Consider the following 27,307-nt stretch of genomic DNA (forward strand, 5'->3'; position numbering starts at 1 on the left):
CTGATGTATACAACTGAAGCATACTAATGAAGCATACTACTGATGTATAAAACTGAAGCATATTAATAAAGCATACTACTGATGTATACAACTGAAGCATACTAATAAAGCATACTACTGATGTATACAACTGAAGCATACTAATGAAACATACTACTGATGTATAATACTGAAGTATACTACTGATGTATACTAATGATGTATACTACTGAAGCATACTACTGATGTATGCTACTGATGCATACTATTGAATCATATTACTGAAGCATACTACCGAAGCATACTACCGAAGCATACTACTGATGTATACTACCGAAGCATACTACCAAAGCATACTACTGATGTATACTACCGAAGCATACTACTGAAGAATACTACTGATGTATACTACTGAAGCATACTACTGATGTATACTACCGAAGCATACTACTGAAGAATACTACTGAAGCATACTACTGAAGCATACTACTGAAGCATACTACTGATGTATACTATTGATGTATATTACTGAAAAATACTACTAAAGTATATTACTGATGCATACTGCTGAAGCATGCTACTGATATATACTACTGATGTATACTTTTGAAGCATACTACAGATGTATATTATTGAAGCATACTACTGATGTATACTACTGATGTATACTATTGAAGCATTACTCTTAACTCCGATAGACTTCGAAAAAGCCATTGACAACTTGCCCATGCACTCAGCCCCGGGACCAGACTTGTGGAACTCTGTATTCATTAAGAACTGCAAGAAACCCCTCTCGCATGCCCTAAGTACACTATGGAGGAGGAGCTTGGACATGGGTGAAATTCCACAGTCACTTAAAACAACGGATATAGCCCCACTCCATAAAGGTGGCAGCAAAGCATTAGCTAAGAACTATAGACCAATAGCTCTGACGTCCCACATCATAAAAATCTTTGAAAGAGTGCTAAGAAGCAGGATTGCAAATCACCTGGATTCTCAAAATTCGCACAATCCAGGGCAACATGGGTTCAGGGCAGGTCGCTCCTGCCTCTCACAACTACTGGATCACTATGATATGGCTTTGGATGCACTGGAAGAAAATCAGAATGCAGATGTAATATACACAGACTTTGCAAAAGCGTTTGACAAATGCGATCATGGCGTAATAGCGCACAAAATACGTGCTAAAGGAATAACTGGGAAAGTGGGAAGATGGATCTTCAACTTCCTAACAAATCGAACACAAAGAGTAGTGGTCAACAGAGTTAAATCGGAGGCTGCTATAGTGAAGAGCTCTGTTCCACAAGGCACAGTACTCGCCCCCATCTTATTCCTCATCCTCTTATCAGACACAGAGATATACACCACAGCATCGTATCATCCTTTGCGGATGATACTAGGATTTGCATGAGGCTGTCATCTGCTGAGGACGCGGTTAACCTCCAAGAAGATATAAACAAAGTTTTCCAGTGGGCAACGGTAAACAATATGATGTTCAATGAGGACAAATTCCAACTACTCCGTTATGGAAAACTGGAGGAGATAATAACTAGAACAGAGCATACTACAGACTCTGGCCATACAATAGAGCGGAAAAATAATGTAAGGGACCTGGGAATAGTAATGTCTGAGGATCTCACTTTCAAGGATCAAAACAGTGCTACGATCACAAGTGCAAAGAAAATGATAGGATGAATAATGAGAACGTTCAAAAGGATAGATGCCAAGCCAGTGATGATCCTTTTCAAATCACTTGTTCTCTCTAGGCTGGAATATTGCTGTACATTAACATCTCCGTTCAAAGCAGGTGAAATTGCAGATCTAGAGAGTGTACAGAGAACCTTTACTGCACGTATAAGTTCTGTCAAGCACCTTAACTACTGGGAACGCTTGGAAGCACTTGACTTGTACTCGTTGGAACGCAGGAGAGAGATATATATCATAATCTACACTTGGAAAATCCTGGAAAGAATGGTCCCGAATCTGCACACAGAAATCACTCCCTACGAAAGTAAAAGACTGGGCAGGCGATGCAAAATACTCCCAATTAAAAGTAGGGGCGCCATTGCTACACTAAGAGAAAACACCATAAGTGTCCGGGGCCCAAGACTGTTCAACAGCCTCCCATCAAGCATTAGGGAAATTACCAATAAACCCCTGGCTGCCTTCAAGAGAGCTGGACTGATACCTAAAGTTAGCGCCGGATCAGCCAGGCTGTGGCTCGTACGATGGACTGCGAGCGGCCAGGAGTAACAGCCTGGTTGATCAGGCCCTGGTCCACCGGAAGGCCTGGTCATGGACCGGGCCGCGGGGGCGTTGATCCCCGGAATAACCTCCAGGTAACCTCCAGGTATGTATATTATTGAAGCATACCACTGATGTATATTATTGAAGCATACTATTGAAGCATACTACTGATATATACTACTGAAGCACACTAGTGAAGCATACTACTAAAACAAACTACTGATGTATGCTACTGATTTATACTACTGAAGCATACTACTGAAGAATACTACTGATGTATACTATTGAAACTTACTACCGAAGAGTAATACTGAAGCACACTACTGAAGCATACGACTGAGGCATACTACTGAAGCATGCTACTGAAGCATACTACTGAAGCATGCTACTGAAGCATACTACTGAGGCATACGACTGAGGCATACTACTGAAGCATGCTACTGAAGCATACTACTGAAGCATGCTACTGAAGCATGCTACTGAAGCATACTACTGAAGCATGCTACTGAAGCATGCTACTGAGGCATACTACTGAAGCATACTACTGAGGCATACTACTGAAGCATGCTACTGAGGCATGCTACTGAGGCATACTACTGAAGCATACTACTGAGGCATACTACTGAAGCATACTACTGAGGCATACTACTGAAGCATGCTACTGAGGCATGCTACTGAAGCATACTACTGAGGCATGCTACTGAGGCATACTACTGAGGCATACTACTGAAGCATGCTACTGAGGCATACTACTGAAGCATGCTACTGAGGCATGCTACTGAGGCATGCTACTGAGGCATACTACTGAAGCATGCTACTGAGGCATGCTATTGAGGCATACTACTGAAGCATACTACTGAGGCATACTACTGAAGCATGCTACTGAGGCATACTACTGAAGCATGCTACTGAGGCATGCTACTGAGGCATGCTACTGAGGCATACTACTGAAGTATGCTACTGAGGCATGCTATTGAGGCATACTACTGAAGCATACTACTGAGGCATACTACTGAAGCATGCTACTGAGGCATACTACTGAAGCATGCTACTGAGGCATACTACTGAAGCATGCTACTGAGGCATACTACTGAAGCATGCTACTGAAGCATGCTACTGAAGCATGCTACTGAGGCATACTACTGAGGCATACTACTGAAGCATGCTACTGAGGCATACTACTGAAGCATTCTACTGAAGCATGCTACTGAAGCATGCTACTGAAGCATGCTACTGAAGCATGCTACTGAAGCATGCTACTGAAGCATGCTACTGAGGCATGCTACTGAGGCATACTACTGAAGCATGCTACTGAGGCATGCTACTGAGGCATACTACTGAAGCATACTACTGAGGCATACTACTGAAGCATGCTACTGAGGCATACTACTGAAGCATGCTACTGAGGCATACTACTGAAGCATGCTACTGAGGCATACTACTGAGGCATACTACTGAAGCATGCTACTGAAGCATGCTACTGAAGCATACTACTGAGGCATACTACTGAGGCATACTACTGAAGGATGCTACTGAGGCATACTACTGAAGCATGCTACTGAAGCATGCTACTGAAGCATGCTACTGAAGCATGCTACTGAGGCATACTACTGAAGCATGCTACTGAAGCATGCTACTGAAGCATGCTACTGAAGCATGCTACTGAGGCATACTACTGAGGCATACTACTGAAGCATGCTACTGAAGCATGCTACTGAAGCATGCTACTGAAGCATGCTACTGAGGCATACTACTGAAGCATGCTACTGAAGCATGCTACTGAAGCATGCTACTGAAGCATGCTACTGAAGCATGCTACTGAAGCATGCTACTGAGGCATACTACTGAGGCATACTACTGAAGCATGCTACTGAAGCATGCTACTGAGGCATACTACTGAAGCATGCTACTGAAGCATACTACTGAAGCATACTACTGAAGCATACTACTGAAGTATGCTACTGAAGCATGCTACTGAGGCATACTACTGAAGCATGCTACTGTAGCATGCTACTGAAGCATGCTACTGAGGCATACTACTGAGGCATACTACTGAAGCATGCTACTGTAGCATGCTACTGAAGCATGCTACTCAGGCATAATACTGAGGCATACTACTGAGGCATACTACTGAGGCATGTTACTGAGGCATACTACTGAAGCATGCTACTGAAGCATGCTACTGAGGCATACTACTGAGGCATACTACTGAGGCATGCTACTGAAGCATACTACTGAAGCATGCTACTGAAGCATGCTACTGAAGCATGCTACTCAGGCATACTACTGAGGCATACTACTGAGGCATGCTACTGAAGCATGCTACTGAAGCATGCTACTGAAGCATGCTACTGAAGCATGCTACTCAGGCATACTACTGAGGCATACTACTGAGGCATACTACTGAAGCATGCTACTGAAGCATGCTACTGAGGCATACTACTGAGGCATACTACTGAAGCATGCTACTGAAGCATGCTACTGAAGCATGCTACTGAAGCATGCTACTGTGGCATACTACTGAGGCATACTACTGAGGCATACTACTGAAGCATGCTACTGAAGCATGCTACTGAAGCATGCTACTCAGGCATACTACTGAGGCATACTACTGAGGCATGCTACTGAAGCATGCTACTGAAGCATGCTACTGAAGCATGCTACTGTGGCATACTACTGAGGCATACTACTGAGGCATACTACTGAAGCATGCTACTGAAGCATGCTACTGAAGCATGCTACTCAGGCATACTACTGAAGCATACTACTGAGGCATACTACTGAGGCATGCTACTGAGGCATACTACTGAGGCATACTACTGAGGCATACTACTGAGGCATGCTACTGAAGCATGCTACTGAAGCATGCTACTGAGGCATACTACTGAGGCATATTACTGAGGCATGCTACTGAAGCATGCTACTGAAGCATGCTACTGAAGCATGCTACTGAAGCATGCTACTGAAGCATACTACTGAGGCATACTACTGAGGCATGCTACTGAAGCATGCTACTGAAGCATGCTACTGAAGCATACTACTGAAGCATGCTACTGAAGCATGCTACTCAGGCATACTACTGAGGCATACTACTGAGGCATACTACTGAGGCATGCTACTGAAGCATGCTACTGAAGCATACTACTGAAGCATGCTACTGAAGCATGCTACTCAGGCATACTACTGAGGCATACTACTGAGGCATACTACTGAGGCATACTACTGAAGCATGCTACTGAGGCATACTACTGAGGCATACTACTGAAGCATGCTACTGAAGCATGCTACTGAGGCATACTACTGAAGCATGCTAGTGAAGCATACTACTGAGGCATACTACTGAAGCATGCTACTGAAGCATGCTACTGAAGCACGCTACTGAAGCATGCTACTGAAGCATGCTACTGAAGCATACTACTGAAGCATGCTACTGAAGCATGCTACTCAGGCATACTACTGAGGCGTACTACTGAGGCATGCTACTGAAGCATGGTACTGAAGCATGGTACTGAAGCATGCTACTGAAGCATGCTACTGAAGCATGCTACTCAGGCATACTACTGAAGCATGCTACTGAGGCATACTACTGAAGCATGCTACTGAGGCATACTACTGAGGCATACTACTGAAGCATGCTACTGAAGCATGCTGCTGAGGCATACTACTGAGGCATACTACTGAAGCATGCTACTGAAGCATGCTACTGAAGCATGCTACTGAGGCATACTACTGAGGCATACTACTGAAGCATACTACTGAAGCATGCTACTGAGGCATACTACTGAGGCATACTACTGAGGCATACTACTGAGGCATGCTACTGAAGCATGCTACTGAAGCATGCTACTGAAGCATGCTACTGAAGCATGCTACTCAGGCATACTACTGAAGCATACTACTGAGGCATACTACTGAGGCATGCTACTGAGGCATACTACTGAGGCATACTACTGAGGCATACTACTGAGGCATACTACTGAGGCATACTACTGAAGCATGCTACTGAAGCATACTACTGAGGCATACTACTGAAGCATGCTACTGAGGCATACTACTGAGGCATACTACTGAGGCATACTACTGAGGCATACTACTGAGGCATGCTACTGAAGCATGCTACTGAAGCATGCTACTGAGGCATACTACTGAGGCATACTACTGAGGCATGCTACTGAAGCATGCTACTGAAGCATACTACTGAGGCATACTACTGAAGCATGCTACTGAGGCATACTACTGAGGCATACTACTGAAGCATGCTACTGAAGCATGCTACTGAGGCATACTACTGAGGCATACTACTGAAGCATACTACTGAAGCATACTACTGAAGCATGCTACTCAGGCATACTACTGAGGCATACTACTGAAGCATGCTACTGAAGCATGCTACTGAAGCATGCTACTGAAGCATGCTACTGAAGCATGCTACTGAAGCATGCTACTGAAGCATACTACTGAAGCATGCTACTGAGGCATACTACTGAAGCATGCTACTGAAGCATGCTACTGAGGCATACTACTGAGGCATACTACTGAAGCATGCTACTGAAGCATGCTGCTGAGGCATACTACTGAGGCATACTACTGAAGCATGCTACTGAAGCATGCTACTGAAGCATGCTACTGAGGCATACTACTGAGGCATACTACTGAAGCATACTACTGAAGCATGCTACTGAAGCATGCTACTGAGGCATACTACTGAGGCATACTACTGAAGCATACTACTGAAGCATACTACTGAAGCATGCTACTCAGGCATACTACTGAGGCATAATACTGAAGCATGCTACTGAAGCATGCTACTGAAGCATGCTACTGAAGCATGCTACTGAAGCATGCTACTGAGGCATACTACTGAAGCATGCTACTGAAGCATGCTACTGAGGCATACTACTGAGGCATACTACTGAAGCATGCTACTGAAGCATGCTGCTGAGGCATACTACTGAGGCATACTACTGAAGCATCCTACTGAAGCATACTACTGAAGCATGCTACTGAAGCATGCTACTGAAGCATGCTACTGAAGCATGCTACTGAAGCATACTACTGAAGCATGCTACTGAAGCATACTACTGAGGCATACTACTGAGGCATACAACTGAAGCATGCTACTGAAGCATGCTACTGAAGCATGCTACTGAAGCATGCTACTGAAGCATGCTACTGAGGCATACTACTGAAGCATACTACTGAGGCATACTACTGAGGCATACTACTGAAGCATACTACTGAGGCATACTACTGAAGCATGCTACTGAAGCATGCTACTGAAGCATACTACTGAGGCATACTACTGAAGCATGCTACTGAAGCATGCTACTGAAGCATGCTACTGAAGCATGCTACTGAAGCATACTACTGAAGCATGCTACTGAGGCATACTACTGAGGCATGCTTCTGAAGCATGCTACTGAAGCATGCTACTGAAGCATGCTACTGAAGCATGCTACTGAAGCATGCTACTGAGGCATACTACTGAGGCATACTACTGAGGCATGCTACTGAAGCATGCTACTCAGGCATACTACTGAGGCATACTACTGAGGCATACTACTGAGGCATACTACTGAAGCATGCTACTGAAGCATGCTACTGAGGCATACTACTGAGGCATACTGAGGCATACTACTGAGGCATACTACTGAGGCATACTACTGAGGCATACTACTGAAGCATGCTACTGAGGCATACTACTGAGGCATACTACTGAAGCATGCTACTGAAGCATGCTACTGAGGCATACTACTGAGGCATACTACTGAGGCATACTACTGAAGCATGCTACTGAAGCATGCTACTGAGGCATACTACTGAGGCATACTACTGAAGCATGCTACTGAAGCATGCTACTCAGGCATACTACTGAGGCATACTACTGAAGCATACTACTGAAGCATGCTACTGAGGCATACTACTGAAGCATGCTACTGAAGCATGCTACTGAGGCATACTACTGAGGCATACTACTGAAGCATGCTACTGAAGCATGCTACTGAAACATGCTACTGAAGCATGCTACTGAGGCATACTACTGAAGCATGCTACTGAAGCATGCTACTGAGGCATACTACTGAGGCATACTACTGAAGCATGCTACTGAAGCATGCTACTGAGGCATACTACTGAGGCATACTACTGAAGCATACTACTGAAGCATGCTACTGAAGCATGCTACTCAGGCGTACTACTGAGGCATACTACTGAAGCATGCTACTGAGGCATACTACTGAGGCATACTACTGAAGCATGCTACTGAAGCATGCTACTGAGGCATACTACTGAGGCATACTACTGAAGCATGCTACTGAAGCATGCTACTGAAGCATACTACTGAAGCATGCTACTGAGGCATACTACTGAAGCATGCTACTGAAACATGCTACTGAGGCATACTACTGAAGCATGCTACTGAAGCATGCTACTGAGGCATACTACTGAGGCATACTACTGAAGCATGCTACTGAAGCATGCTACTGAGGCATACTACTGAGTCATACTACTGAAGCATAATACTGAAGCATACTACTGAAGCATGCTACTCAGGCATACTACTGAGGCATACTACTGAAGCATGCTACTGAAGCATGCTACTGAAGCATGCTACTGAAGCATGCTACTGAAGCATGCTACTGAAGCATACTACTGAAGCATGCTACTGAGGCATACTACTGAAGCATACTACTGAAGCATGTTACTGAAGCATGCTACTGAAGCATACTACTGAAGCATGCTACTGAAGCATACTACTGAAGCATGCTACTGAAGCATACTACTGAAGCATGCTACTGAAGCATGCTACTGAGGCATACTACTGAAGCATGCTACTGAAGCATACTACTGAAGCATGCTACTGAAGCATACTACTGAAGCATACTACTGAAGCATGCTACTGAAGCATACTACTGAGGCATACTACTGAAGCATGCTACTGAAGCATACTACTGAAGCATGCTACTGAAGCATGCTACTGAGGCATACTACTGAAGCATGCTACTGAAGCATACTACTGAGGCATACTACTGAGGCATACTACTGAAGCATGCTACTGAGGCATACTACTGAAGCATGCTACTGAAGCATACTACTGAAGCATGCTACTGAGGCATACTACTGAGGCATACTACTGAGGCATACTACTGAAGCATACTACTGAAGCATGCTACTGAAGCATACTACTGAGGCATACTACTGAGGCATACTACTGAAGCATGCTACTGAGGCATACTACTGAGGCATACTACTGAGGCATACTACTGAATCATACTACTGAAGCATGCTACTGAGGCATACTACTGAGGCATACTACTGAGGCATACTACTGAAGCATGCTACTGAGGCATACTACTGAGGCATACTACTGAGGCATACTACTGAAGCATGCTACTGAGGCATACTACTGAGGCATACTACTGAGGCATACTACTGAGGCATACTACTGAAGCATGCTACTGAGGGATACTACTGAGGCATACTACTGAGGCATACTACTGAAGCATGCTACTGAGGCATACTACTGAGGCATACTACTGAGGCATACTACTGAAGCATACTACTGAAGCATACTACTGAGGCATACTACTGAGGCATACTTCTGAAGCATGCTACTGAGGCATACTACTGAAGCATGCTACTGAAGCATACTACTGAGGCATACTACTGAGGCATACTACTGAAGCATGCTACTGAGGCATACTACTGAAGCATACTACTGAAGCATACTACTGAGGCATACTACTGAAGCATGCTACTGAAGCATACTACTGAAGCATGCTACTGAAGCATGCTACTGAGGCATACTACTGAAGCATGCTACTGAAGCATGCTACTGAAGCATGCTACTGAGGCATACTACTGAGGCATACTACTGAAGCATACTACTGAAGCATGCTACTGAGGCATACCACTGAAGCATACTACTGAAGCATGCTACTGAGGCATACTACTGAGGCATAATACTGAAGCATACTACTGAAGCATGCTACTGAGGCATACTACTGAGGCATACTACTGAAGCATACTACTGAAGCATACTACTGAGGCATACTACTGAGGCATACTACTGAGGCATGCTACTGAGGCATACTACTGAAGCATACTACTGATGCATGTTACTGAGGCATACTACTGAGGCATACTACTGAAGCATACTACTGAAGCGTACTACTGAAGCATACTACTGAGGCATACTACTGAAGCATACTACTGAGGCATGCTACTGAGGCATACTACTGAAGCATACTACTGAGGCATGCTACTGAGGCATACTACTGAGGCATACTACTGAAGCATACTACTGAGGCATGCTACTGAGGCATACTACTGAAGCATACTACTGAAGCATACTACTGAGGCATACTACTGAAGCATACTACTGAGGCATGATACTGAGGCATACTACTGAAGCATACTACTGAAGCATGCTACTGAGGCATACTACTGAGGCATACTACTGAAGCATACTACTGAAGCATGCTACTGAAGCATACTACTGAAGCATGCTACTGAAGCATACTACTGAAGCATACTACTGAAGCATACTACTGAAGCATACTACTGAAACATGCTACTGAAGCATGCTACTGAGGCATACTACTGAAGCATACTACTGAAGCATGCTACTGAGGCATACTACTGAGGCATACTACTGAAGCATACTACTGAAGCATGCTACTGAAGCATACTACTGAAACATGCTACTGAAGCATACTACTGAAGCATACTACTGAAGCATACTACTGAAGCATACTACTGAAGCATGCTACTGAAGCATGCTACTGAGGCATACTACTGAAGCATGCTACTGAAGCATGCTACTGAAGCATACTACTGAAGCATACTACTGAAGCATGCTACTGAAGCATACTACTGAAGCATGCTACTGAGGCATACTACTGTGGCATACTACTGAGGCATACTACTGAGGCATACTACTGAAGCATACTACTGATATATACTACTGAAGCATTCTAAGGTATACTGAATTATTATAATCATGGAGAAGCGTTAAATCCGTATGATTATACAGCGCATCTAGGGGGGGGGATGGAAGATATCCAGACTCAATTCAGGGAACTGGAGCACAGATCCATTTCCCTAGATCAAGAGCCCCTCACCAGCGTCATGGAACTTCCCTTGATGGGAGATATACTGAAGCATGCTACTGAAGAATACTGAAGCATACTGAAGTATACTGAAGCATGTCTTACCTTCATGGTAATCATTTTTGCATCACACAATCAGTGGTCAACGGGGAGCTTGTGATTGTGCTTAACAAGGAAATTATCGTTGCTTAACAACTCGCCCAGGATTTATACTACTTACTATGATTATATTAGTGGGGAAGCGCTAAACCTGTGAAAGTCATGTAGCACCTGGAAGGAGGGACGGGGGAGGATTAGGTTTGAGCCAAGGTGAATCTAACTCCAATCCCATGTATTAAGAGCCCTTCACCGGGTTCTATACTACGATGTATAATATCTAAATACAGGAATGTTATATTCACTTACATTACAGAGGCCTTTTAGTACATTCCTGTACTTGCTAGTACAGTACCCATTCCATTTCGTACTCCGGGTACAAGGGTTCCTCAGTACAGTTCACTAGGTGAGTTGGACATTACCAGTCCAGGTAGGTATAATGTCTGTCAGGAAACAGGGCAGGTGTTTCCTGACGCGGGTCTTAGTCATATGATGACCCACAGCTGGAGCTTTGGTCATGTGACCGAGGACTCCCGCTGGCTTACCGGTCTCCCTTATTAAAAATAATGGTTATGATTATAACCATTAGTATGGTAGGTTGCTATATACGAGTCCAAAACACTTTAATTATTATGAGGATTAAAGTATACTCTGTACACTGAGAGACATGCAGTACATTTCAATGTACAGAGAAGCGTGTGGGTATGCGAGACACTGTACCACATCACACTGAGGTGTAGCGAGGCCTAGCCTAGGTAGATACAATTGCGCCTTCCCCAGCCGTCCCTGTTTACCACAGACTGACCAATCATGTGGCTGTGTCACCGAACCCTCTTTCATAGTTTCTTTTTAATTGGCTATGTTTTGCTATGTGACTGTTCGAGCCCAAATTCCTTACAGGCGGGTGTGAGTGGACCCAACCGTACGCTCGTGACCGGGTCACTCATACACACACACACCCACAAGATTGCACCCCCACACATACACACCGAAGAGACGGGGCCAAGAGCTGTGAATCGACCCCTGCAACCACATATAGTTGAGTACACTTTACGAGTCAGCACGTCCGACACAAACATGAACACGAGCTAATGAACCAGTGAGATTGTGTCTTCCATGAGAGCCACCAGGTGCTAGTGACCTACCCATGAGAGGCCACCAGGTGCTAGTGACCTACCCATGAGAGGCCACCAGGTGCTAGTGACCTACCCATGAGAGGCCACCAGGTGCTAGTGACCTACCCATGAGAGGCCACCAGGTGCTAGTGACCTACCCATGAGAGGCCACCAGGTGCTAGTGACCTACCCATGAGAGGCCACCAGGTGCTAGTGACCTACCCATGAGAGCCACCAGGTGCTAGTGACCTACCCATGAGAGGCCACCAGGTGCTAGTGACCTACCCATGAGAGGCCACCAGGTGCTAGTGACCTACCCATGAGAGGCCACCAGGTGCTAGTAACCTACCCATGAGAGGCCACCAGGTGCTAGTGACCTACCCATGAGAGGCCACCAGGTGCTAGTGACCTACCCATGAGAGCCACCAGGTTCTAGTGACCTACCCATGAGAGGCCACCAGGTGCTAGTGACCTACCCATGAGAGGCCACCAGGTGCTAGTGACCTACCCATGAGAGGCCTCCAGGTGCTAGTGACCTACCCAGGAGAGGCCACCAGGTGCTAGTGACCTACCCATGAGAGGCCACCAGGTGCTAGTGACCTACCCATGAGAGGGCACCGGGTGCTAGTGACCTACCCATGAGAGCCACCAGGTGCTAGTGACCTACCCATGAGAGGCCACCAGGTGCTAGTGACATACCCATGAGAGGCCTCCAGGTGCTAGTGACCTACCCATGAGAGGCCACCAGGTGCTAGTGACCTACCCATGAGAGGCCTCCAGGTGCTAGTGACCTACCCATGAGAGGCCTCCAGGTGCTAGTGACCTACCCATGAGAGGCCACCAGGTGCTAGTGACCTACCCATGAGAGGCCTCCAGGTGCTAGTGACCTACCCATGAGAGGGCACCTCGTGCTAGTGACCTACCCATGAGAGCCACCAGGTGCTAGTGACTTACCCATGAGAGGCCTCAAGGTGCTAGTGACCTACCCATGAGAGGCCTCCAGGTGCTATTGACCTACCCATGAGAGGCCACCAGGTGCTAGTGACCTACCCATGAGAGGCCTCCAGGTGCTAGTGACCTACCCATGAGAGGCCACCAGGTGCTAGTGACCTACCCATGAGAGGCCTCCAGGTGCTAGTGACCTACCCATGAGAGGCCTCCAGGTGCTAGTGACCTACCCATGAGAGGCCACCAGGTGCTAGTGACCTACCCATGAGAGGCCTCCAGGTGCTAGTGACCTACCCATGAGAGGCCACCAGGTGCTAGTGACCTACCCATGAGAGGCCACCAGGTGCTAGTGACCTACCCATGAGAGGCCACCAGGTGCTAGTGACCTACCCATGAGAGGGCACCGGGTGCTAGTGACCTACCCATGAGAGGCCACCAGGTGCTAATGACCTACCCATGAGAGGCCTCCAGGTGCTAGTGACCTACCCATGAGAGGCCTCCAGGGGCTATTGACCTACCCATGAGAGGTCACCAGGTGCTAGTGACCTACCCATGAGAGGCCTCCAGGTGCTAGTGACCTACCCATGAGAGGCCATCAGGTGCTAGTGACCTACCCATGAGAGGCCTCCAGATGCTACTGACCTACCCATGAGAGGCCACCAGGTGCTAGTGACCTACCCATGAGAGGCCACCAGGTGCTATGACCTACCCATGAGAGGCCTCCAGGTGCAAGTGACCTACCCATGAGAGGCCTCCAGGTGCTAGTGACCTATCCATGAGAGGCCTCTAGGTGCTAGTGACCCATCCATGAGAGGCCACCAGGTGCCAGTGACCTACCCATGAGAGGCAACCAGGTGCTAGTGACCTATCTATGAGAGGCTACCAGGTGCTAGGGACCTAGTCATGAGAGGCCTCCAGGTGCTAGTGACCTACCCATGAGAGGCCTCCAGGTGCTGGTGACCTACCCATGAGAGGCCTCCAGGTGCTAGTGACCTACCCATGAGAGGCCTCCAGGTGCTAGTGACCTACCCATGAGAGGTCTTCGAGTGCTAGTAACCTACCCATGAGAGGCCTCCAGGTGCTAGTGACCTACCCATGAGAGGCCTCCAAGCACAGGTGACCTACCCATGAGAGGCTTCCAGGTGCTAGTGACCTACCCATGAGAGGCCTCCAAGCACAGGTGACCTGCCCATGAGAGGCCTCCAGGTGCTGGTGACCTACCCATGAGAGGCCTCCAGGTGCTAGTGACCTACCCATGAGAGGCCTCCAAGTACAGGTGACCTACCCATGAGAGGCCTCCAGGTGCTAGTGACCTACCTATGAGAGGCCTCCAGGTGCTAGTGACTTACCCATGAGAGGCCTCCAGGTGCTAGTGACCTACCCATGAGAGGCCACCAGGTGCTAGTGACCTACCCATGAGAGGCCACCAGGTGCTAGTGACCTACCCATGAGAGGCCACCAGGTGCTAGTGACCTACCCATGAGAGGCCACCAGGTGCTAGTGACCTACCCATGAGAGGCCACCAGGTGCTAATGACCTACCCATGAGAGGCCTCCAGGTGCTAGTGACCTACCCATGAGAGGCCTCCAGGGGCTATTGACCTACCCATGAGAGGCCACCAGGTGCTAGTGACCTACCCATGAGAGGCCTCCAGGTGCTAGTGACCTACCCATGAGAGGCCATCAGGTGCTAGTGACCTACCCATGAGAGGCCTCCAGATGCTACTGACCTACCCATGAGAGGCCACCAGGTGCTAGTGACCTACCCATGAGAGGCCACCAGGTGCTAGTGACCTACCCATGAGAGGCCTCCAGGTGCAAGTGACCTACCTATGAGAGGCCTCCAGGTGCTAGTGACCTATCCATGAGAGGCCTCTAGGTGCTAGTGACCCATCCATGAGAGGCCACCAGGTGCCAGTGACCTACCCATGAGAGGCCACCAGTTGCTAGTGACCTATCTATGAGAGGCTACCAGGTGCTAGGGACCTACTCATGAGAGGCCTCCAGGTGCTAGTGACCTACCCATGAGAGGCCTCCAGGTGCTGGTGACCTACCCATGAGAGGCCTCCAGGTGCTAGTGACCTACCCATGAGAGGCCTCCAGGTGCTAGTGACCTACCCATGAGAGGTCTTCGAGTGCTAGTAACCTACCCATGAGAGGCCTCCAGGTGCTAGTGACCTACCCCTGAGAGGCCTCCAAGCACAGGTGACCTACCCATGAGAGGCCTCCAGGTGCTAGTGACCTACCCATGAGAGGCCTCCAAGCACAGGTGACCAGCCCATGAGAGGCCTCCAGGTGCTGGTGACCTACCCATGAGAGGCCTCCAGGTGCTAGTGACCTACCCATGAGAGGCCTCCAGGTGCTAGTGACCTACCCATGAGAGGCCTCCAAGTACAGGTGACCTACCCATGAGAGGCCTCCAGGTGCTAGTGACCTACCTATGAGAGGTCTCCAGGTGTTAGTGACTTACCAATGAGAGGCCACCAGGTTCCAGTGACCTACCAATGAGAGGCCACCAGGTTCCAGTGACCTACCCATGAGAGGCCACCAGGTGCTAGTAACCTACTCATGAGAGGCCTCCAGGCGCTAGTGACCTACCCATGAGAGGCCACTAGGTGCTAGTTGCCTACCCCTGAGAGGCCACCAGGTGCTAGTCACCTACCCATGAGAGGCCACCAGGTGCTAGTGACTTGCCCATGAGAGGCCACCAGGTGCTAGTGACCTACCAATGAGAGGCCACCAGGTGCTAGTGACCTACCCATGAGAGGCCTCTAGGTGCTAGTAACCTACCCATGAAAGACCACCAGGTGCTAGTGACCTACCCATGAGAGGCCTCCAGGTGCTAGTGACCTCCCCATGAGAGGCCTCCAGGTGCTAGTGACGCACCCATGAGAGGCCACCAGGTGCTAGTGACCTTCCAATGAGAGGCCACCAGGTGCTAGTGACCTACCCATGAGAGGCCTCCAGGTGCTAGTGACCTACCCATGAGAGGCCACCAGGTGCTAGTGACCTACCTACTGAGTTGCAAGTACCTCGTGGAAGTAATTATGGAGAGAAGCACAGCAAAAACGTGATAATTCCTGAATACAGTACAGTGGGAAAAGAAACTGGAAGGAAAGCGCTTGAAGGCAAAGGTGTTATTCACGTTTAGAAGAGGCAATAGTAAGAATAGAGAGTGAGAGTCTCTAGCTCACCCAGAGATGCAGAGAAGAACGGACTAGGTGTGCAAGGTCATGGGAAAAGATATTTAAATAAAACTAAGAATAGCAGAAAAGCCAATGAAGAATGAGACTCTCACGTGCACGAGTGACAAGCTGAGCGTCAATCTGAGAACGACAGAGCAACAAAAGCCACATCCGAACCGTAACAGCAACAAAAGCCACATCTGACCCGCAACACAACACAGCCACATCAGAGGAAAGACGAGGGTAAATCAATCATGTACTAATCGACGAAGGTAGGAGGAGAGCTCACAACGAATGACAGGGAAGTCTGGAAGGAGATGAACCAACGACTGAATGTGTTGGTTCAGTGGAAAGAGGGAGACAACACCCTAGAGTCAAAAAGAGAGAAAGTACACCAGAAGGTACTGAACACAAGACACGGCAGGAGGGGAGGTGAAGACACTACTGCGTGAGTGGGACACTTTAAAAACAACGTCTCTCCAGGGATTCTAAAAGAGGGAGCAGAAATACTTTGTAAACAGCGAGTTGAAAACCAACAAGTCAATAGCTACAGAATAGTTGTCAGAGACGTGGATGTGAAGACAGCAGACGTTGTCTCAGAATTTAAAAAAAATTCGAGCCTATAAATACTGGCTCCTTCACTCTTGTGTTAGTGTGACTGTGTGAATGGTCCGAGTCGGACCGAAACGTCATCGTAAGCTCCTCTCTCCTATGTGTAGATTATTTGTGTATTGTTCCAGTCATGGTATCTGTGCCTTTTTGTTCTTTAGCTTTGAACTACAAGGTAATTATTGACATGCATACAATGTAATGGAGAAGATAACCAAATGACGAGTGTTGGGGCACCAGGAGAGAAGTGGGTTCATAAAAACTAACCGGGGAGGGGATGGGTACAGACAGTAAACCCTGTTTCACAAAGCTGCTTTTATTCCTTAATAAGGAAACAAAAGAGACAAATGAAGATATTTGATACTCTACCACACAAGAGCCTATACCAACTAGAGGTATAGACTAGGATTACAGGGAAGGCACTACAGTGGACCAGAGATTACAGGGAAGGCACTACAGTGGACCAGAGATTACAGGGAAGGCACTACAGTGGACCAGAGATTACAGGGAAGGCACTACAGTGGACCAGAGATTACAGGGAAGGCATTACAGTGGACCAGAGATTACAGGGAAGGCACTACAGTGGACCAGAGATTACAGGGAAGGCACTACAGTGGACCAGAGATTACAGGGAAGGCACTACAGTGGACCAGAGATTACAGGGAAGGCATTACAGTGGACCAGAGATTACAGGGAAGGCACTACAGTGGACCAGAGATTACAGGGAAGGCACTACAGTGGACCAGAGATTACAGGAAAGGCATTACAGTAAATCAAAGAATTCTTAAAGTGACTTAGACAGTGATCGCCCCGAAAGAGGCATAAAAAATAGCAGGTTATGTACAGGGACCACCACTATTGTTTTATGGAATATATAAACAACATACTTGAAGACATATACTCCGATGAATTCTTGTTTTTAGCGTATGTTAAATAATATGGAGAAAACTGGAAATAATGAAGTCAGGCTACAAATGAACTTGGACAAGACAGAGGGGGTAACGTTGTGCAAGTTGGAACCGTCAAGGAAGGTTCCTGGATACACTTGATCAAGGGAGTTACACTTGTTTACCCTTGCTTGGATCGAACCTGAATGCATCCCGTTCCCAGGCACTGTCTGACCCTTGCCGGTTTAGAGCTTCCTACTAAATGTAAAAGTAATACACACACACACACACACACACACACACACACACACACACACACACACACACACACACACACACACACACACACACCACACATGAGTGGGCCACACCCACACATAAACAACAGACTCCACCAGCAGGAAGCTCACACCAGGCTATCACTCTTTAATATGGGCAGGTAGACGCCAGCCAGCCAGCCGGCAACCTAGCCAGCCAGCCAGCCAGCCAGCCGGCAACCTAGCCAGCCAGCCAGCCAGCCAGCCAGTCAGCCAGTCAGCCAGCCAGCCAGCCAGCCAGCCAGCCAGCCAGCCAGCCAGCCAGCCAGCAACCTAGCCAGCCAGCCTGCCAGCAACCTAGCCAGCCAGCCTGCCAGCAACCTAGCCAGTCAGTCAGCCAACAATCTACCCAGCCAGCCAGCAACCCAGCAAGCCAACCAATCAGCAACCTAGCCAGCCAGCCAGTTAGCAAGCAACCAAACCAGCCAGGCAGCCAGCCAGCCAGCCAGTAACCTAGCCAGCTAACCAGCCAGCCAGAAACCTAGTCAGCCAAATAGCAACCTAGCAAGCCAGCCAGCCGGTAACCTAGCCAGCCAGCCAATCAACCAGTCAGTCAACCAGTCAGTCAGTCAGCAACGTAGCCAGCCAGCAACCTAGCCAACTAGCCAGCCAATCAACCAGTCAGTCAGCAACGTAGCCAACTAGCCAGCCAGCACCCTAGCTAGCCAGCCAGCTAGTAACCTAGCCAGCCAGCCAGTAACGTAGCCAGCCAACTAGCCAGTAACCTAGCCAGCCAGCCAGTAACCTAGACATCCAGCTAGCCAGCAACCTAGCCAACCAGCCAGCCAGCTAGTAACCTAGCCAGCCAGCTAGTAACCTAGCCAGCCAGCCAGTAACCTAGCCAGCCAACCAGCCAGTAACCTAGCCAGCCAACTAGCCAGTACCTAGCCAGCCAACCAGCAACCTAGCCATCCAGCTAGCCAGCAAGCAACCTAACTAGTCAGCTAGGTAGCCAGTAACCTAACTAGTCAGCCAGGTAGCCAGTAACCTAACTAGTCAGCTAGGTAGCCAGTAACCTAACTAGTCAGCCAGGTAGCCAGTAACCTAACTAGTCAGCTAGGTAGCCAGTAACCTAACTAGTCAGCCAGGTAGCCAGTAACCTAACTAGTCAGCTAGGTAGCCAGTAACCTAACTAGTCAGCTAGGTAGCCAGTAACCTAACTAGTCAGCCAGAAATCTAGGCAGCCAGTCACACCTACCCTCCCCCCCTCTCTACTAATACACGTACGCTTCCTGCTAGTACACTTACCCTCCCTGCCAGCACAGTTGCCCTCCCTGCCAGCACCCCTACCTACCCGGCCAGCACACCTACCCTGCTCACCTGAGTGGGTGTGAGAGGTGCGCTATGGCTGCTAGCCGCTCCATGAGCTGGAAGACCAGGTCCAGGAACTCATATTTGGAGGCTGACGATGAGAAGGTGGTGCACATGAGCAGGTGTACCTGGATGATGGGCAGCAGTGCACCTAGCGACGACAGCTGGCTCCTGAACAGCTTGTCCTTAGCGTCGTACTGTCTGTAGGAGGCGCAGAAGTAGCATGTTAATGGGGTATAAAATACCGTCACGATGGAAAAAAATAGTCACAATTCAGTATGCGATCCCTTATTGACAACGTTTCGCCCACACAGTGGGCTTTATCAAGTCCCACTGTGTGGGCGAAACGTAGCTAACAAAGGATCGCATTATACTGCTTTAGTGTCAATTTTTCCAGCACGGGCGTGTGGAGGGTGCTAGTGTATGGACCTGGGACCACGTACGTGTGTGGACCGCGTGTGAGAGAGGGCCCTGAAGGTGAGTGGGGGAGGGACAGGTCCCTGAAGTGAGTGGGGGAGGGACAGGTCCCAGAAGGTGAGTGGGGGAGGGACAGGTCCCTGTAGGTGAGTGGGGGAGTGAAGGAAGGTGACCTACTGAAGACTCACCCATCTACCTCCCTCAGGAGGCTGTCCTGGGTCCTCCTGACTGTCTCTTGCAGGTTCTCGGAAAGAGTGTTGATGTTGTGTTTCTCCGTCTCCATGTTCTTCCTCAGTTCGTCAAGGAGAGCCTTGAAGAGGAACACACCGTCTCTAACTGAGTTCTGCAGCTCACGTATGCTCTGTGTGAGAGACAACAGTGGTTATATGACTATGAGAAACAACACGATGTATATGCATACATATTATATATATATATATATATATATATATATATATATATATATATATATATATATATATATATATATATATATATATATATATATATATATATATGTATATATACTGTATAGTTTGTCTCTATATTCCTCAATTAGTAGACAATGAAGCACATAGTGTTGAAGTCTGTGACCATACAGCCGACCATATGCTTTGCATTTAAGTCGTTAAGGTCCTGTTACTCTGTCTAATGAAATTCCTCAGGTGTACCCTGGTTGAAGCTTACAACAGTCTTTATGGAAACTGGAAGAACAGTGACCTCCACCTGGTGAGTTCTGCGTTTTTTGCATGACTGTAGATAATCAGTCACAGAAGATAAATGAGAGTTGCTGACAGCATACATGTTCCTTGTCTCTGAGTACAATGTGCCTATATGCCAACAAATGTTATTAAATCTCGATACACAAGCGCTATTATGATCCACAAGGATTTAATGCTTGAAGAGATAAATTAATAATAATAATAATAATAGTAATAACAGCGTTTATGAAATCCATTATTTACCAATATCCTCCACTGATAAGTCTAGAAGACACAACCTCACACGGTGTCAACTGCTTGGTTATTACCTTTAATAATTTTTCGTTAAGTTATGTCTGCATAACTGTTATTCTTACCTGCCTGTGCTTTTCTTTCCTATATTTTTCAACTCTTCTTTATCGTAACATGTATCTTCTTCAACCACATAAATTCACAAAGAGTTAATCAACTTCTTTATGTCACTCGTTCTTCTTTGATACTCTCTCTCTTCTTGATCTTATTTCCCTTTTTTGCACAGGCAAAATCAATAAAAAAATTTCTCACTCTCTCTCTCTCTCTCTCTCTCTCTCTCTCTCTCTCTCTCTCTCTCTCACACACACACACAATCCCTCCTTATTTCTTTACTTCAATAGCAATGTTCCATGTCTGGCTGTGCTGCAGTGATAGTGTCAGCCATTACCAACTGCTGTTCCATGTCTGGCTGTGCTGCAGTGATAGTGTCAGCCATTACCAACTGCTGTTCCATGTCTGGCTGTGCTGCAGTGATAGTGTCAGCCATTACCAACTGCTGTTCCATGTCTGGCTGTGCTGCAGTGATAGTGTCAGCCATTACCAACTGCTGTTCCATGTCTGGCTGTGCTGCAGTGATAGTGTCAGCCATTACCAACTGCTGTTCCATGTCTGGCTGTGCTGCAGTGATAGTGTCAGCCATTACCAACTGCTGTTCCATGTCTGGCTGTGCTGCAGTGATAGTGTCAGCCATTACCAACTGCTGTTCCATGTCTGGCTGTGCTGCAGTGATAGTGTCAGCCATTACCAACTGCTGTTCCATGTCTGGCTGTGCTGCAGTGATAGTGTCAGCCATTACCAACTGCTGTTCCATGTCTGGCTGTGCTGCAGTGATAGTGTCAGCCATTACCAACTGCTGTTCCATGTCTGGCTGTGCTGCAGTGATAGTGTCAGCCATTACCAACTGCTGTTCCATGTCTGGCTGTGCTGCAGTGATAGTGTCAGCCATTACCAACTGCTGTTCCATGTCTGGCTGTGCTGCAGTGATAGTGTCAGCCATTACCATCTGCTGTTCCATGTCTGGCTGTGCTGCAGTGATAGTGTCAGCCATTACCATCTGCTGTTCCATGTCTGGCTGTGCTGCAGTGATAGTGTCAGCCATTACCATCTGCTGTTCCATGTCTGGCTGTGCTGCAGTGATAGTGTCAGCCATTACCATCTGCTGTTCCATGTCTGGCTGTGCTGCAGTGATAGTGTCAGCCATTACCATCTGCTGTTCCATGTCTGGCTGTGCTGCAGTGATAGTGTCAGCCATTACCATCTGCTGTTCCATGTCTGGCTGTGCTGCAGTGATAGTGTCAGCCATTACCATCTGCTGTTCCATGTCTGGCTGTGCTGCAGTGATAGTGTCAGCCATTACCAACTGCTGTTCCATGTCTGGCTGTGCTGCAGTGATAGTGTCAGCCATTACCATCTGCTGTTCCATGTCTGGCTGTGCTGCAGTGATAGTGTCAGCCATTACCATCTGCTGTTCCATGTCTGGCTGTGCTGCAGTGATAGTGTCAGCCATTACCATCTGCTGTTCCATGTCTGGCTGTGCTGCAGTGATAGTGTCAGCCATTACCATCTGCTGTTCCATGTCTGGCTGTGCTGCAGTGATAGTGTCAGCCATTACCATCTGCTGTTCCATGTCTGGCTGTGCTGCAGTGATAGTGTCAGCCATTACCAACTGCTGTTCCATGTCTGGATGTGCTGCAGTGATAGTGTCAGCCATTACCAACTGCTGTTCCATGTCTGGCTGTGCTGCAGTGATAGTGTCAGCCATTACCAACTGCTGTTCCATGTCTGGCTGTGCTGCAGTGATAGTGTCAGCCATTACCAACTGCTGTTCCATGTCTGGCTGTGCTGCAGTGATAGTGTCAGCCATTACCAACTGCTGTTCCATGTCTGGCTGTGCTGCAGTGATAGTGTCAGCCATTACCAACTGCTGTTCCATGTCTGGCTGTGCTGCAGTGATAGTGTCAGCCATTACCATCTGCTGTTCCATGTCTGGCTGTGCTGCAGTGATAGTGTCAGCCATTACCAACTGCTGTTCCATGTCTGGCTGTGCTGCAGTGATAGTGTCAGCCATTACCAACTGCTGTTCCATGTCTGGCTGTGCTGCAGTGATAGTGTCAGCCATTACCATCTGCTGTTCCATGTCTGGCTGTGCTGCAGTGATAGTGTCAGCCATTACCATCTGCTGTTCCATGTCTGGCTGTGCTGCAGTGATAGTGTCAGCCATTACCATCTGCTGTTCCATGTCTGGCTGTGCTGCAGTGATAGTGTCAGCCATTACCATCTGCTGTTCCATGTCTGGCTGTGCTGCAGTGATAGTGTCAGCCATTACCATCTGCTGTTCCATGTCTGGCTGTGCTGCAGTGATAGTGTCAGCCATTACCAACTGCTGTTCCATGTCTGGCTGTGCTGCAGTGATAGTGTCAGCCATTACCAACTGCTGTTCCATGTCTGGCTGTGCTGCAGTGATAGTGTCAGCCATTACCATCTGCTGTTCCATGTCTGGCTGTGCTGCAGTGATAGTGTCAGCCATTACCAACTGCTGTTCCATGTCTGGCTGTGCTGCAGTGATAGTGTCAGCCATTACCAACTGCTGTTCCATGTCTGGCTGTGCTGCAGTGATAGTGTCAGCCATTACCATCTGCTGTTCCATGTCTGGCTGTGCTGCAGTGATAGTGTCAGCCATTACCATCTGCTGTTCCATGTCTGGCTGTGCTGCAGTGATAGTGTCAGCCATTACCAACTACTGTTCCATGTCTGGCTGTGCTGCAGTGATAGTGTCAGCCATTACCGACTGCTGTTCCATGTCTGGCTGTGCTGCAGTGATCTTGGTAACTCTCTCTTCTACCTTAACATGGCACTCGTCTTTCCCTTCCACCTCCTTCTCCAAGATTGTCTTAACATTGTTCTAGGTTTCTTCTTAATGTCTCTTGGTTATATATATATATATATATATATATATATATATATATATATATATATATATATATATATATATATATATATATATATATATATATATATATATATGTATATATATATATATATCTGGTTCGTCGCATGGAAGGTATAGCGAGGTTTAGTATTTTGAATCAAGAGCCCTCGCCAGCATCATAAAACTCCCTGGAGGTCCTGAAAAACACTGATTGGTCCTGAGTGGCCCTGAGTGGCCCTGAGTGGTCCTGAGTGGCCATGAGTGGCCCTGAGTGGTCATGAGGGGGCCCTGAGTGCTGTGATTGCTATAATTTATATTTAATGCCATTCTGGCTGAGGTGCCTTGGGAGGCTATAATGGGAATATGACCCAATATAATGACTGCCTGTTGTTTGTCTCTCTGTCTCTGTCTCTCACTGCTTGTTGTTTGTCTCTCTGTCTTTGTTTTTCACTGCTTGTTGTTTGTCTCTCTGTCTCTCTCTCACTTCTTGTTGTTTGTCTCTCTATCTCTGTCTCTCACTGCTTGTTGTTTGTCTCTCTGTCTTTGTTTTTCACTGCTTGTTGTTTGTCTCTCTGTCTGTGTCTCTCACAGCTTGTTGTTTGTCTCTCTGTCTCTGTCTCTCACTGCTTGTTGTTTGTCTCTCTATCTCTGTCTCTCACTGCTTGTTGTTTGTCTCTCTGTCTCTGTCTCTCACTGCTTGCTGTTTGTCTCTCTGTCTTTGTCTCTCACTGCTTGTTGTTTGTCTCTGTCTCACACTGCTTGTTGTTTGTCTCTCCATCTCTCACTGCTTGTTGTTTGTCTCTCTGTCTTTGTCTCTCACTGCTTGTTGTTTGTCTCTCTGTCTTTGTCTCTCACTGCTTGTTGTTTGTCTCTCTGTCTTTGTCTCTCACTGCTTGTTGTTTGTCTCTGTCTCACACTGCTTGTTGTTTGTCTCTCCATCTCTCACTGCTTGTTGTTTGTCTCTCTGTCTCTGTCTCTCACTGCTTGTTGTTTGTCTCTGTCTATCACTGCTTGTTTTTGTCTCTCTGTCTCTCACTGCTTGTTATTTCTCTCTCTGTCTCTCACTGCTTGTTGTTTGTCTCTCTGTCTCTCACTCCTTGCTGTTTGTCTCTCTGTCTATCACTGCTTGTTATTTGTCTCTCTGTCTCTCACTGCTTGTTGTTTGTCTCTCTGTCTCTCACTGCTTGTTGTTTGTCTCTGTCTCTCACTGCTTGTTATTTGTCTCTTTGTCTCTCACTGCTTGTTATTTGTCTTTCTGTCTCTCTCTGCTTGTTTGTCTCTCTGTCTCTCCTTGCTGTTTGTCTCTCTGTCTCTCACTGCTTGTTGTTTGTCTCTCTGTCTCTCACTGCTTGTTATTTCTCTCTCTGTCTCTCACTGCTTGTTGTTTGTCTCTCTGTCTCTCACTCCTTGCTGTTTGTCTCTCTGTCTATCACTGCTTGTTATTTGTCTCTCTGTCTCTCACTGCTTGTTGTTTGTCTCTGTCTCTCACTGCTTGTTTTTGTCTCTCTGTCTCTCACTGCTTGTTATTTGTCTCTCTGTCTCTCACTGCTTGTTATTTGTCTCTCTGTCTCTCACTGCTTGTTTTTTGTCTCTTTCTCTGTCTCTCATTACTTGTTGTTTGTCTCTCTGTCTCTGTCTCTCACTGCTTGTTGTTTGTCTCTCTGTCTCTGTCTCTCACTGCTTGTTGTTTGTCTGTCTCTGTCTCTCACTGCTTGTTGCTTGTATCTCTGTCTCTCACTGCTTGTTGTTTGTCTCTCTGTCTCTCGTTGCTTGTTTGTATTTCCGTCTCTCACTGTTGTTTGTCTCTCTGTCTCTCAATGTTTGTCGCTTGTATTTCTGTCTCTCAATGTTTGTTGTTTGTATCTCTGTCTCTTACTGTTTGTTGTTTATATCTCTGTCTCTCACTGCTTGTTGTTTGTCTGTCTGTCTCTCACTGCTTGTTGTTTGTCTGTCTGTCTCTCACTGCTTTTTGTTTGTCTGTCTGTCTCTCACTGCTTGTTGTTTGTCTGTCTGTCTCTCACTGCTTGTTCTTTGTATCTCTGTCTCTTACTTCTTGTTGTTTGTATCTCTGTCTCTCAATCCTTGTTGTTTATCTGCCTGTCTCTCACTGATTGTTGTTTCTCTCTGTCTCTATCTCAAAGTGCTTGTTGCTTGTCTCTCTGTCTCTCACGGCTTGTTGATTGTCTATCTCTTACTGCCTGTTGTTTGTCTCTCTGTCTCTGTTTCTTACTGCTTGTTTATTTCTCTGTATCTCACTGCTTGATGTTTGCGTCAATGTCTATGTCTCTCATAGCTTGTTGTTTGTCTGTGTCTCTCGCTGCTTCTTGTTTGTGTCTCTGTCCCTCACTGCCTGTTGTTTGTCTCTGTGTCTCTCAGTGCTTCTTGTTTATGTCTCTGTCTCTCGCTACTTGCTGTTTATGTCTCTGTCTCTCACTACTTGCTGTTTATGTCTCTGTCTCTCAATGCTTGTTGTTAATGTCTCTCTCATTTCTTGCTGTTTATGTCTGTCACTGCTTGTTTATCTTTCACTTCACTCCTTGTTGTTTGTCTTTACCACCACACTCTCCTTTTCCTCTCTCTCTCTCTCTCTCTCTCTCTCTCTCTCTCTCTGTCACAACATCAAGTAACACTTACCATGGCAGCTCGGTCCAGTTTCTGTCGAGCCTGGGTGTAAGCTGTGTCGATAGGCAGAAGCGTCTCCCCTGGTAGCTGGGGGTGGTAGCAAGTTAGTAGAGGAGGCAGGGGCAGTAGTGGTGGTGGCGGGGGTAGTAGTCGTGGTGGTGGCAGGGATAGTAGTAGTGGTGGTAGCGTGGGTAGCAGTAGTGGTGGTGGTAGCGGGGTTAGTTGTAGTGGTGGTGGCAGGATTAGTAGTAGTGGTGGTGGCGGGATTAGTAGTAGCGGTGGCGGCGGGGGTAGTAGTAGTGGTGGTAGCGGGGGTAGTAGTAGTGGTGGCGGGGTTAGTAGTGGTGGTGGTGGTGATAGTAGCAATGGTGGTGTTGGTGGTGGTGATAGTAGCAGTGGTGGTGTTGGTGGTGGTGATAGTAGCAGTGGTGGTGTTGGTGGTGGTGATAGTAGCAGTGGTGGCGTTGGTGGTGGTGATAGTAGCAGTGGTGGTGCGGGTGGTGATAGTAGCAGTGGTGGTGTT

The 27,307-nt window shown here is 47.3% G+C and overlaps 1 protein-coding gene across 1 annotated transcript in view; it reads right to left on the reverse strand.

Annotated features, from left to right (window-relative positions):
* The window catches only part of LOC128689595 (uncharacterized), a 268,208-nt gene that overhangs the window by 118,106 nt on the left and 122,795 nt on the right, over nucleotides 1-27,307 (reverse strand). The window contains exons 6-8 of the mRNA XM_070087727.1: nucleotides 26,797-26,871; nucleotides 20,409-20,581; nucleotides 19,813-20,004 (exon numbers count right to left, since the gene is read on the reverse strand). Coding sequence (XP_069943828.1) covers nucleotides 19,813-20,004; nucleotides 20,409-20,581; nucleotides 26,797-26,871 — 440 coding nt within the window. The remainder of the gene's footprint in view (nucleotides 1-19,812; nucleotides 20,005-20,408; nucleotides 20,582-26,796; nucleotides 26,872-27,307) is intronic.

Source organism: Cherax quadricarinatus, chromosome 22, assembly GCF_038502225.1.
Source record: "Cherax quadricarinatus isolate ZL_2023a chromosome 22, ASM3850222v1, whole genome shotgun sequence".
Lineage (NCBI taxonomy): Eukaryota > Metazoa > Arthropoda > Malacostraca > Decapoda > Parastacidae > Cherax > Cherax quadricarinatus.